The sequence below is a fragment of the Gavia stellata genome, chromosome 16 (assembly GCF_030936135.1).
Source record: "Gavia stellata isolate bGavSte3 chromosome 16, bGavSte3.hap2, whole genome shotgun sequence".
NCBI classification, from domain to species: domain Eukaryota; kingdom Metazoa; phylum Chordata; class Aves; order Gaviiformes; family Gaviidae; genus Gavia; species Gavia stellata.
The window spans coordinates 19,982,579-19,993,666 of NC_082609.1; the positions used below are offsets into that span (position 1 = coordinate 19,982,579).

At 53.6% G+C, this 11,088-nt stretch overlaps 1 protein-coding gene across 1 annotated transcript; it reads left to right on the top strand.

Moving 5' to 3' along the window:
- The first annotated feature begins 2,643 nt into the window (after window positions 1-2,643).
- On the top strand, window positions 2,644-3,066 carry SMIM33 (small integral membrane protein 33). The gene has a single exon (XM_059825138.1). The coding sequence runs from the start codon at window positions 2,644-2,646 to the stop codon at window positions 3,064-3,066; it is 423 nt and encodes a 140-aa protein (XP_059681121.1).
- The last annotated feature ends 8,022 nt before the right edge of the window (window positions 3,067-11,088 follow it).

An 11,088-nucleotide genomic window follows, 5' to 3' on the forward strand; every position in this document is an offset into this window, starting at 1 on the left:
AGGGCTGCAGGGTCCATTGGTCCTTCCTGGGCGAGGAGCTGCTGGAGGAGCTGGTCCTCCCCTCCCACCTGAGAGGGGATTTCTTAACACCTCCGGGAGGGATTTGGAAATATCTGCTTCTCGTGGGGCCAGGGTAACTCAGCGGCCAGTGCTGCCCCGTGCCCTGCGCCTCCCTGTGCAGCTCCAGCGAGTCTGGGCACCAGGACATGCTGGTTTTGGGATGCGGGCTTTGGGATGCTGTTTTTCAGGTAGCCGCAGCATCCTTCCCATGCAGCACATGGCAGGTTTTGGCTTACCCTAACCCCAGTTCCTTGACAAGGGGAGGAACTGGAAAATCGGGCCGGTGCTGCCCTCCATCCAGCCCAAGGGATTCGGTGCATTTGGTTTCTTGGCCCCGACCTTGTGATGCACTTGTCTGTGCATGTCCTGTCTGTCTGTCTATTCCCTGCTGGCATAGTCTGAACTTCAGAGGTAACAAGTTGCTCTGTGTTGGATGTGAACGGGTGTTTGGGGAGAGGAGAAGGGTCTTAGTGTCCCCCACGTGGGAAAGGCTCCCGTGTCCGCCCATCTCGGAGGGTCTGTGCGGGTTTTCAGGATGCAAATCCACAGGACTCTGTCTCCTGGCTCGAGGGGCTGGTCCACCCCACCACCCACAGCCCCCTGGAAAGCTGCAGAGCCTCAGCCGAGGGCAACACAGCTGCTCCTCCGCTGCGTGGAGCATGTCAAGGGGGTGTCCTATGCTGCCGGCGAGGTCCTTGCTTTCCACGACCAGGAGACGGCAGCAGGAACGGAGGGAGAGATCTCCTGTGCACTGCACAGCTCCTTGCATTTCAGTGGGTCTCTTCAAACACCTCCAAAAACCGAAACAAGTCATCAGGCCAAAAGCAGCCAGCATCCCACAGCAGCCTTTGCTTTTACAAAACCTTTGTTAGCAGCCTCCCCCATAATTTTTTCTCTCTCTTGGACAGATGTGATGCTCAGAGATTACGCTGTAGATTAAGGTTTTACTGAATCCTGAAATGAGTGCAAATTCCCAGAAGCTCTAACATGCAGCCAAATCTCTTCTGGACGCTCAGCTGGGTGGGGGAAGAAGCATTTCCCACCCCATCCTCCCCATGTGCTGGGAAGACAGAGCCCAAATATTCACCCCAGCTTGTTTGCTGAGATCCTCCAGGTAAGAGCAATGTTGTTTTCGGACGGAAGGATGGGGAGATGTGTTTTGTAACGGCTAAAACTCTAGACGATCCATCTTTTCTGCTCTGAGATGTGCTCAGGGTCAATCCAGGTGGCAGAGGGTCTGACTGCACAGCATCCTTGAACCAGGGAAATGGTACCTGCCTGCGTGCAGGGGTAAATGCTGCCAGTCTTGAGGGCATCCCTGCAGCCTTGCTCGCACACCTGCCCTGTGAGGGGAGAGGTGTGCGAGCACTGACGTGGCACTGGCTCCTGCCTGCGACCCCGAGCAGGTCCCAGGGTCCAGAGCTTCGCCGTGGACTCACACTGCTGCTGGCCACAGCAGTGCTGATGAATGTCACAGCTGTGGGACCCCCTGGCAGAGAAAATCAACCCTGGGGCTGCATCATCTCTCAGGTCGAGGGTCCTTCCAGCCCAGAGCATTGTGCAGACACACTTTGCTGGGCTGTGCAAAGAGCTCACATGCAGAAGGGTGATTTTTTTACACCGATTTCTCAACTGCATTAAATTTTAATGCCCAGTCAGTGGAAAGAGGAAGGTTTCCTGCAGTTAGGCGGCTGGGGGTTGCGTATGTGCAGCCAAAAGGGCGGTAGGTACTTTCTCCCCGAACAAAAGGGCGCTTGTCTTGCAGCGGGTGAGAGGAGGGTTTTTTCCGGCGAGGGTGCGTGACAGCAAGGGAGGGGGCGGCGGCGCTGATGTGGCACCGGGCTAGGTAAGGGAGCACCTATCCTGCTCGTGGGATGAGCAGGCGCTTCCTCCTCTGCCCCGGGGAATCCCGGGGGGGTGTGGGGCTGAGGCGTGACGTGGCAGCCTCTGAGGTGAGTCTGGCTGCACCTACACCGGAGGACCATCCCGGAGGTTTTTCTGCTGGTCCTGCCGTCAGCTTCCAAGCCTCGCCACTGGAGATGATGATTCCCATGCAGCAGGGACGCCAAGGTACCCCTGCGGGGCTGGGGAGGGCTCTCCCTCCCTCCTCTCCCCCTCGCTGCCCCCTGCTACCGCCTGTGCTGGCTCCCATGGGATTTTGTGGCTGTGGCGAGGGATGCCTTGGGGTGTGTTTTGGTGGGGTTGGGTCTCCCAGGGAGGTCCCCGTGGGGTTTGGGCTTGGATTAGCATGGTGGGGCTGGGGTCAAAGAGGGGAGGGTGGAGAGCTCCCCACCAGGGAGCAAGGTGGAGTGGGGAGGGAAGAATCCCACGCCGAAGGTGTCCAGGACAAAGGGACGCAGGGCATTGCCTCCCCAGCTGAACGTGTCCAGGGAACCAAAATTTATCCTGTCCCACGAGCCCAAGGGAGGGAGCACTTATGGGACCGTCCCATTCCCTGGCACCTGCAAGTGCAGGCAGGAGCTGTGGACTCGAGGGCAGGAGATGAGGACATCGGACAGCCTCTGCTTGGTGGTCACCTCCTTCCACCCCTCGTTTCTCTGTCCCAGGTCAGCCTGCTCAGTCATGAACACCTCCACGCCCAGCAGCCAACTGAGACAGCTTGAGCCCCAGGACGTGGCTGCCTTCACTCCCATGTCCATTGTCAGGAGCGTGACGAAGAAATCCGATGCCCTGCCCATGATCTCAGTGATCGTCGTCATCTTCGTCCTCTTGGCTGTATTCATCATCATCGTGGTGCACTACGGCCCTCACCTCCGCACCGTCCAGATCACCCTCTACCACGATCCCATGCCGCAGGACCTGGAGAATGGGGTGTACCTCACGGACTGGAAGAAGCTGGGCTCGCAGAAGAAGCTGCCTGCCCAGCCCTGCCAGCGGGAGCTGGCCGGCATGGATGCGGCCGGCGTGAGCTGCCAGTGCTCCTGCAAACATCACCTTCCCTGCGGGAACGCTGAGCCCAATGTTGTCGAGATCACGTACTTGTGACAAGACTGTGGGCCACATGGGCAGGGCTCAAGGGACCATGTCCCACTGGGAAAATACTGATTGGGATGTTAGCTTAGCCTGAGACTCACTGGTTCCCGCACGTGGAGGTTGTAGCTCCCCAGGATTGTGTCTCTCCCCAGGTAGGCTCAGCCAGGAGGTTGAGTATTACTCATCAGCCCCCAAAAGTCCAGCCGGGAGGGGGGCCACTGCCCCCAAGCAAGAGCTGGGTCCCCAGCCCAGGCTCTGGGGTTGGGTCAACCTACGTGGGACAGCATTAGCATCTCTTCTGGTTTTTCTTGCCCTGGTTTTACCTGTCCCATGCTGTCTGGGAGCAGCCAGGAGAGCTGTCTTGGTCCTTGCCCCAGCTGGGGAGCCCTGGGCGTATGCTTGGCCCTTTGGCAGGAGCTGGAAGTTACATCATCTGGAATTGCTTTCCAGATTAAAGATGTTTCCACATGCACAGTGTCCTCATTGTGCCATTTATATGGCACAGAAAAGCCTCCAGCCCCTCTTTTCCTCCATGCCACAGCCCCTTTTTCTCCGTCGGAGGGCTGAAACACTGTCCTCCCTCCTGCCAGCCCTGGCAGCGGGCTCAGCCCGCCGTGGCAAATGGCCAGAGAGGAGGCAGCACCCGAACCCATGTTGGTGTCTCAGCAGTGGAGCCAGCAGCAGAGGACATGTCCGGTCCCCCAGTGGTGAGGGGTGAGAGAAGAGAGGTGACTCGGCAGAGGGAGGAGAGGTGATAACGGCACAGTTGGCTGAACATCTTGAGGTGTTGGCTCTGATGGAGAGACTCGTGCATCTCCGGGCAGAGCCTGCAGCATCTCTGTGTGCAATAGGAGGGACAGGGAGACCTGAGGTCATCTTCACTGTGGCCATCATTGCCCTCATCGCTGTCTGTTGTCCCTGTGCCAGGGGAAGCTCTGCTCGGGGACCTGGGGACTTGGGTGGTTTCAGCATTGGAAGCGGCAGGGCACATCCCAGCTGAGGAGGGAGCGATGGTGGGGTCGGCGTAGGCAGCCGTGGTGGGATGGATGTTGATGTGGCTTGGTCACCCTGGGCAGAAGCTCGTTAAGGTGGCACAGAGGGAGCAGATGGAGAGGTGAAACGTCCTGAGCCCCATAAGGCTTCTGGTGGCAGCAGACCATGGTGACCTTTTCAGCCCTGGGAGTCTTTCTGCTGCTGGAGGCACTGGGCATCTCTTTGGACAAGAAATTGGTTTCGTTTTCTCCTCACTCGGTGGAAGCTGGACATCAAAGCCTGTCTTCAGTGCATGGGCTTAGAGGACAGTCCTAAGCCGCATCCCCGGCACAGATCCCTCTGTGCACTGTTGGACAAGAAACAGGGTCTTTTACCTGTTCCTCCAGGCGCTGGAGGTATTTCTGGCATGGCAGATGCTCCAGCATCCTTCCTCTCACTTACTTTAAAGCTAAGTAGTGGTTGGACTTGCTGGAAAATTTAGGTCTTTGCAATAAATGTAATTTAAATTACTTTTTTTTGGGGGGTTGTTTTCTGTTTTGATGTTTTCCTCCTTTTGTTTTCCAGAGGTGACAGTGCATTATCAGCTTTCCCATACATTAGAGGAGATAAGGTCTATCATTTCAATTGAAAATCACTGAGAGTCCCACCTCCCTTTGCCTGCCAACACAGGGCTTATTTTTTAATTTATACATCCCTAATTAGCAGCACCACCTGAAGAGCTAACCACCTTCCAGGGACATCTCTTTAAACGATGGCTGTAGGTTGTGATAATCCAGGTGGTCACCCATGGCAAGGGCTCAGTCTAAGAGCTTAAGAACACCCCTTACAACCATCGCAAGAGCCGCGTTGTGGTACCCAGACTGGCCACGCCGGAGGACACCGGCTGTGCGCTGAGATGGTGTCACCCATCCAAGGTGAATCGGCAGAGTCGTCACCCGGCTTTCGTGGTTGTGTCGTTTCAGATCAGGGAGCAGCTTGGTTCAAGACAAAGTCTTTAATCAGAGAAAACAGGAGCTTTCGTGGCAGCTCCCGCTGAAAGACAACTGCAGCAGGGAAACATCGTGTTTGCAAAGAAAAGATTTAAAATGTCTAAATATTAATAAAAAGAAAGACAAAAGGGGTAATTATTGCTAGAACTCATTGATTTGCAGCCGCTGGGGACTCGTAAAGGTCTGATTTATATTACACTGTGCTGTGCCCTAGATCTATCACTTACACAGTGGAGGAGCTGGGGAAACCCCACCCTTGCAAAACGCTTTGCCATTGTTCAGGTATTTCAGGCTGTCAAACTAAAAGCAAATAAAACTGGCAACAGAACGGTGGTGCTGATGGGGCTTCAGTTTCCCCCATATTTGTCCCATGCCCTGATCCCTCCAGCCCAGTCCAGGAGCTGTGAGCAGTCCCTTCTTCTATATGACCCTTTCTGGAAAGAGTATTGAAGTTCTGGCCTTCAGGATTTTTTCCATGTATTTCATTTGCAAATAGATATTTAGATATAAACTTTTGAAATACAGGAAAAAAGAATTGCTGTAAGGCTCGTAATAGCAAACTAGATCGTATAAACAAGTGACAATCTTTTGCCAGCTTTCTCCTCCAGAAGGACACCAAGGGTTATACCTCAACTCAGCTTCTCGTTGCTTTTTCCTACACAATAAAGCATCATTTTTACAGATTCCCCTCTTTTATATTTGGCTGGCTCTACTGCTAGCTGCTTATAGGATTGCTCTTTGTAGCGCAAGACTTTATAAAATACGTGAGGGTTCTTGGGCAGCAGGGGCTGTGCATGCAAATTATCATAACATTACTACTCTCTATTCAAACACTGAGCTTGTTCCAGTTTATTTCACTTAAAACTTTATTCCCCTCCTTAACAATAATCTTTTTATGAACACAGAGCAACAGTAACTCTCCTTATCATACCTCCTACTCAGGGGAACTCCTGGAGCACAGCAAGCAGGAGCTGGTAGAGACTTTGCAGTTAGTTGCTTTCCTCAAAACCAGATTGCTGCCTTAGGAAGCTTTTAAAAGCTACTGCATCACCTATTAAGTCTGTCCTGATTAGGGATTGCTTGCATCTGCTTTAATTTCCCTCCTAATTAGGGTGTTCACCTGCTGCAGGGGGGAGCACCTATATAATCCCTGCAGAGGCACATCGCTGCTAGGAGTACTTAGCAGGGCTTTTACAGCTGGGGCTGTAGGAAACTCTGCTCATGATGCTGTAGGGTTGCCTAAAATTGAGGGAGGCATCCAGGGTGCTGGCAGAGGCTGGAGAGAAGCTGCAGCATCACCCAGTGCCTCCCTGCAGGGCTGGGAGCCAGCTGAGCCCTCCTGGGACCTCTGTGTTGGGGTGAGGGTGGTCAGAGACCCTCTTGGTGGAGGTTTGCTGCTTGGTGGCTCTGGGTGCTGGGGAGAAAGGGTTGTCGGACATTGGAACAGGCTGCCCAGGGAGGTGGTGGAGTCACCATCCCTAGAGATATTTAAAAGATGTGTGGATGAGGTGCTTAGGGACATAGTTTAGGGGTGGACTTGGCAGGGTTAGGTTTACAGTTGGACTTGATGATCTTAAAGGTCTTTTCCAACCTAAACGATTCTATGACTGTGGCAGAGCTGAGCGCAGAGCAGCAGTGGGCTCTTGTGGTGGAGGCAGCCAACTGCATGATGTGCAGGCAGGGGTGCAGGCAGCAAGCTGGGCTGCTGACTTCTGCTTCTTTCCAGCATCGGTGAGAGCACAGCTGTGGTAAGCTTGTGTTTGGAGGGCTGGGCCTGGTTTTGGGCTCCCTGGTGCAAGGAAGGTGTTGCTGGAGGAGGTTGTGAGGAGATACAGTGAAGTCTTCAACGTGATGAAGGATGAGGTCCTGAGCAAACCAGCCCAAAAGGGACCTGGTGGGGTGGGAGGCTGGACCGGGTGGCATGTGGAGGTCACTTTTAGCCAGTGTCACCTTTTGATTTTCCAGTGACGATGAGCACAGGGAGAGCCAGGGCCTCCTGAGAGAAGGTCCATCCACCTCTTGCAGATTTGTGTACTTGCTGTTTGGCATGAGAGGGTGAATCGTTTCCTTCCCCCTGAGAAAGGTCCCCCAAGACCCTCCCCAGTCCCTGCAGGCAGCTGAGGATGGGCAGGTCCTGGGCCACCTTGTGCATCTCCACCCAGCTCCTAGAACATCTAATGTGCAGAGAGGGATTAAGAAAATGTATTTTTTTTCTGCTGAAAAGGGAGTGACACTTCCAGAGAAGAAAAGCCTGTTTTTGAAGGGCTGAAAATTGGGATGGTTGAGGAAGAAAACCAGGATCCCTGGTGGAAGGGCACCAGATGGTGAGAAGCAGCTGTGCTTTTACTTGCTCCATCTAGATTTGTAGCTGTCCTCCTGCTGAGGATGGTGCTCTGAGGTACGGAGCCGAGCCTGGGACAGAGTGTCCCACCTCAGGGTGCATCCTGTTGTCTATGGCTTCTGTGTCTTGACCCTTAGACACCGTTTCCCACCCCATGGAGCAGCTGTAGAGCAGAGATGAGACTAAGTCCTGCATCCCTGAATGGTCCACAGGTTATGGTAAGCCCTGAGCACCTGAATGAGGCCAAATCTTGGTATGTCTTTAGTTCTGCTCATTTTGAACTGTTCTCCTTTTGATGTTTTTCATTATTAGATTTGAAAAAAAGTCTCTTCCCTTCTGATTTTTATGTTGCCTTATGCCACCTGCAGCGATGTGCAGCACAGCTTGTGGCTCCCAGCTAAGACCAAGCCAACCCAAAGTGACGAACAAAATTTGAAAACCTCCAGCTGTGCTGCGGAGCTTGAAATAACGTGGTTGGGTTGCTCTATGCCATGTGATGGATAGCGAGTGTGTGGTGCCTCGAGTACAGCTCTGCACCCCTGGGAGGTTGGGGTGTCCCCTGTGTTCATGTCTTGCTCTAGAGAGCAGCTGAGCTTCAGAGGAGTCAGATTTTCTCACCATGTAAATGGCATTTACATCTGCTTTGTGCATTAACAGCATCACGCAGGAGCTGATGAATACTACTGCAATAATTGAATATAACGGATGCTATTTCTGAGCTTTAAATGAAAGGCTTTAGATGCAGCCAACCTCCTAGGGGAGAAGTTTTATGTTCATAGACACATTTTCTATGAAGCTCTTGGAGCACCTGCACAGTGGAACCCTGCCTGTGAGTGAACAGGAAGCAGGAGGAGACGTGTTTAGTTTTTAGCACCGAATCTTATTTTACTGTCGGTGCTTCTGGCATGTCTCAGCTCAACCCCAGTTTTCTTTTCTAGTTTCTTTGTTAGTGTTAGTTTGCCCATCTTCCACCAAGATGCGGCTGCTGTGGTGTGCAGCTCAGCAATGCTTTTGCAGTGTCCTGCATCCATCCTCCCTGCAAACTGCTAATGTCCTGATGGCTTGGGGTCACAGGTCTAGTCTATAGGGATTTATTCCTGAAGCATTGTAATTAATGTGTTAGCTCTTCCAGCTCCTTTTCTCCTGGGCAGTCCAGATCTGTCACCAGTGCTGGTATCTGTACAGCTGTGCTGGGGACCACCCAGCTGGTGGTGGGGGACAGTGCTCAGGAGGGGGTCACAGCACTCATCTCGGTGACTGTGACTTCTCCTCCCAGCACCGGGACTGTCACATCAGCTTTTCCTGAGCAAGCTGGTGCTTAAAATCCCATCTGCCTCCCTGCCTTTGGGGAGAAAAAGGAGCGGTTTGTGGCTGCAGCAGCCTAAAGGGGCATCCTCCCTCTGGCTGGTGGGGCAGGGGCTGCACTGAGTGGGGTCCAGCACACGTGGGTGCTGGTGTTGGGGAGAATATACCTCCTGGTACATCAGCGATGGGTTAAACATGGGGCACTTGATGAGGTTGGCTTGTTCTGCAGGTGGCTTAGGAGGTGATGGGAAGAAGGCTATGTCTTGCAGGGCTTTTGAGGAACCCCTGCTGTTGTCAGGAATAATACTTATTTCCTTTCCTTGGTCATATTTCAGTGTGGTTCTTCTGTTCCTCTCCATCACTGAAAAGGAAAGGCATAAAAAAGGGAGGTAGAAGGCTGAGACTCCCCTCAGAAGGAAGAAGCCTTCTCACCCCCCCTGAAAGCAGAGCACGGGCTGGGAGGCATCCGCTTCTCCAGCCGCAGCCCCATGGGCAGCCGGCGAGCGGGAGAGCATCCCTCCGGGAGAGCCCGTGGACTGGCTTCGCTCAGCCGAAGAGGAAGTGAGAGCACAAAGCAGGGAAATGACTTGGCAAAGGTCACCTGGAGCTGGGGCTGAGCCCAGGAATAGCACCGGGTCTCCTGCCACTGCTGGGCTGCGCTGGCCCTTCCTCCCAGTGGCACTAACGCCCCTGGGGTGAAACAGCTGGTTGGCACTGGGGTGGTTTTGCTTGTGCTGATTATTCTGGCATTAAAATTTACCATAATAGAAGACAAGTGATGAGAGCAGGGAACTGGAAGGGGAGGCAGGTGATGGGGAACCTCAACTGGGAAAATCAGAGCTGTGAGGGAAGGGATGGGAATAAGATGGAGGTATGGGGGTGCCTAGCGAGGCTGGAAAAGCAGGAGGAGAGGGGGAAGGTGGGCATCGGACACCAATGGCAGCTGCAGGGCTGCTGGAGGCTGCCTGGTAGATGTGGGGGCCAAGATGAAGATGATGTGGCTGGGGGGACTCAAACCACACCACAAGGATGATCTGCTTTCTGCAATGGCCAGGAAAGCTTCTGCAGTGACCTTCCCTGTCCCGAATGCATTCAATCACCTCGAGACACCTCAGGACAAGAGGAAATGGCCTCAAGTTGTGGCAGGGGAGGTTCAGGCTGGATATTAGGGAAAATTTCTTTACTGAGAGAGTGGTGAAGCATTGGAAGAGGCTGCCCAGGGAGGTGGTGGAGTCACCATCACTGGAGGTGTTCAAGGAACGTGTGGACAAGGCATTGTGGGACATGGTTTAGTGGGCATGGTGGGATTAGTTGATGGTTGGACTTGATGATCTCGCAGGTCTTCTCCAACATTTGTGATTCTGTGACCCAAAGTACAGCCCAGCTTGGGGTAACTGGGCTCTGCAGGCAGCCAGCTGCCCGTTCCCCTGCCTGGTTAGGAGGAATACATGAAACAACTTTAGGCTCTGCTACCTGTGCATGCACAGATGTGCACAGCTGGCCAGGGAGCAGGTGGTACAGCTGTGCAGCATCATGTGGGCTGCTCGAAGGTGGGGGCTTGGGGTAAGATGCCAAAATAAGGCAAAGCAGGGATTTAGTGGTGCAAAATCAGTGCTGGGTGAGGAGTGACGCTGGGGAAATCAAAGCAGAGCTGAGTCAGGGATAGAGCACGTGCCAAGATGGGGGGAGCTGGCCAGGACAGACAGACGTAGGGGATGGGGAGAGGCCTGACAGGACGCAGCTCGCATCTGCCAGAGCCTCCTTTCTTCCCTTGTGCCCACCTGCCTGTGTTTGATGTGGCAACTCTCCCAGTGATTCATCAACTCATTTTGGTGTGTGTAGATGAAAATGAAGCAGTGACATAATCAAAAGCCGTGTGCTGGAAAAGGTGATGTGGGTGCGTTGCCCTCTAAACAGACAGCAAAAGGCAGAGCAAGGACTGGGGATTACATGCTGGATTTAGACAAAATCACAGAAATAAATAAAGGAAAATAAATTGGAGTAAGACAGAAATCTAACAATGTGGGGAACAAGCCTTTGGGGTAATGCAAGAGCAGAAGTCCATCATCATCGCTGGTCCTTGCAGACGTCTTCCTGGAGCAAGCGCAAGGCTTTGCAGATGGGTTAGGGACTGTCTGCAGGAATCGCACCTTCTGTAAAATGCATTTTGCAGATGACATCAGGCAGCAGTGATCGTCCCTGCAGGTTGGAAACCAAGGGCACTTCCACACCTCTCTCCCAGCTGGGAAGCGTGCTGCCCCACCAGCCCCCACTCGACCCAGGCATTGTACCAGCCCGGTCCTCCCTTTTCCTGTAGGTGGGGTTTCCATAGGAAACACAGTTGGTCCACCTCCCGGCCCCGGCCGGCCGGACACTGCTCCCTGGCTGAAGCCGCAGCGGTGGCGG

Bases quoted from the DNA above. Each gene is read 5' to 3' on its own strand.
- SMIM33 (XM_059825138.1), top strand. From the start codon at position 2,644: ATGAACACCTCCACGCCCAGCAGCCAACTGAGACAGCTTGAGCCCCAG.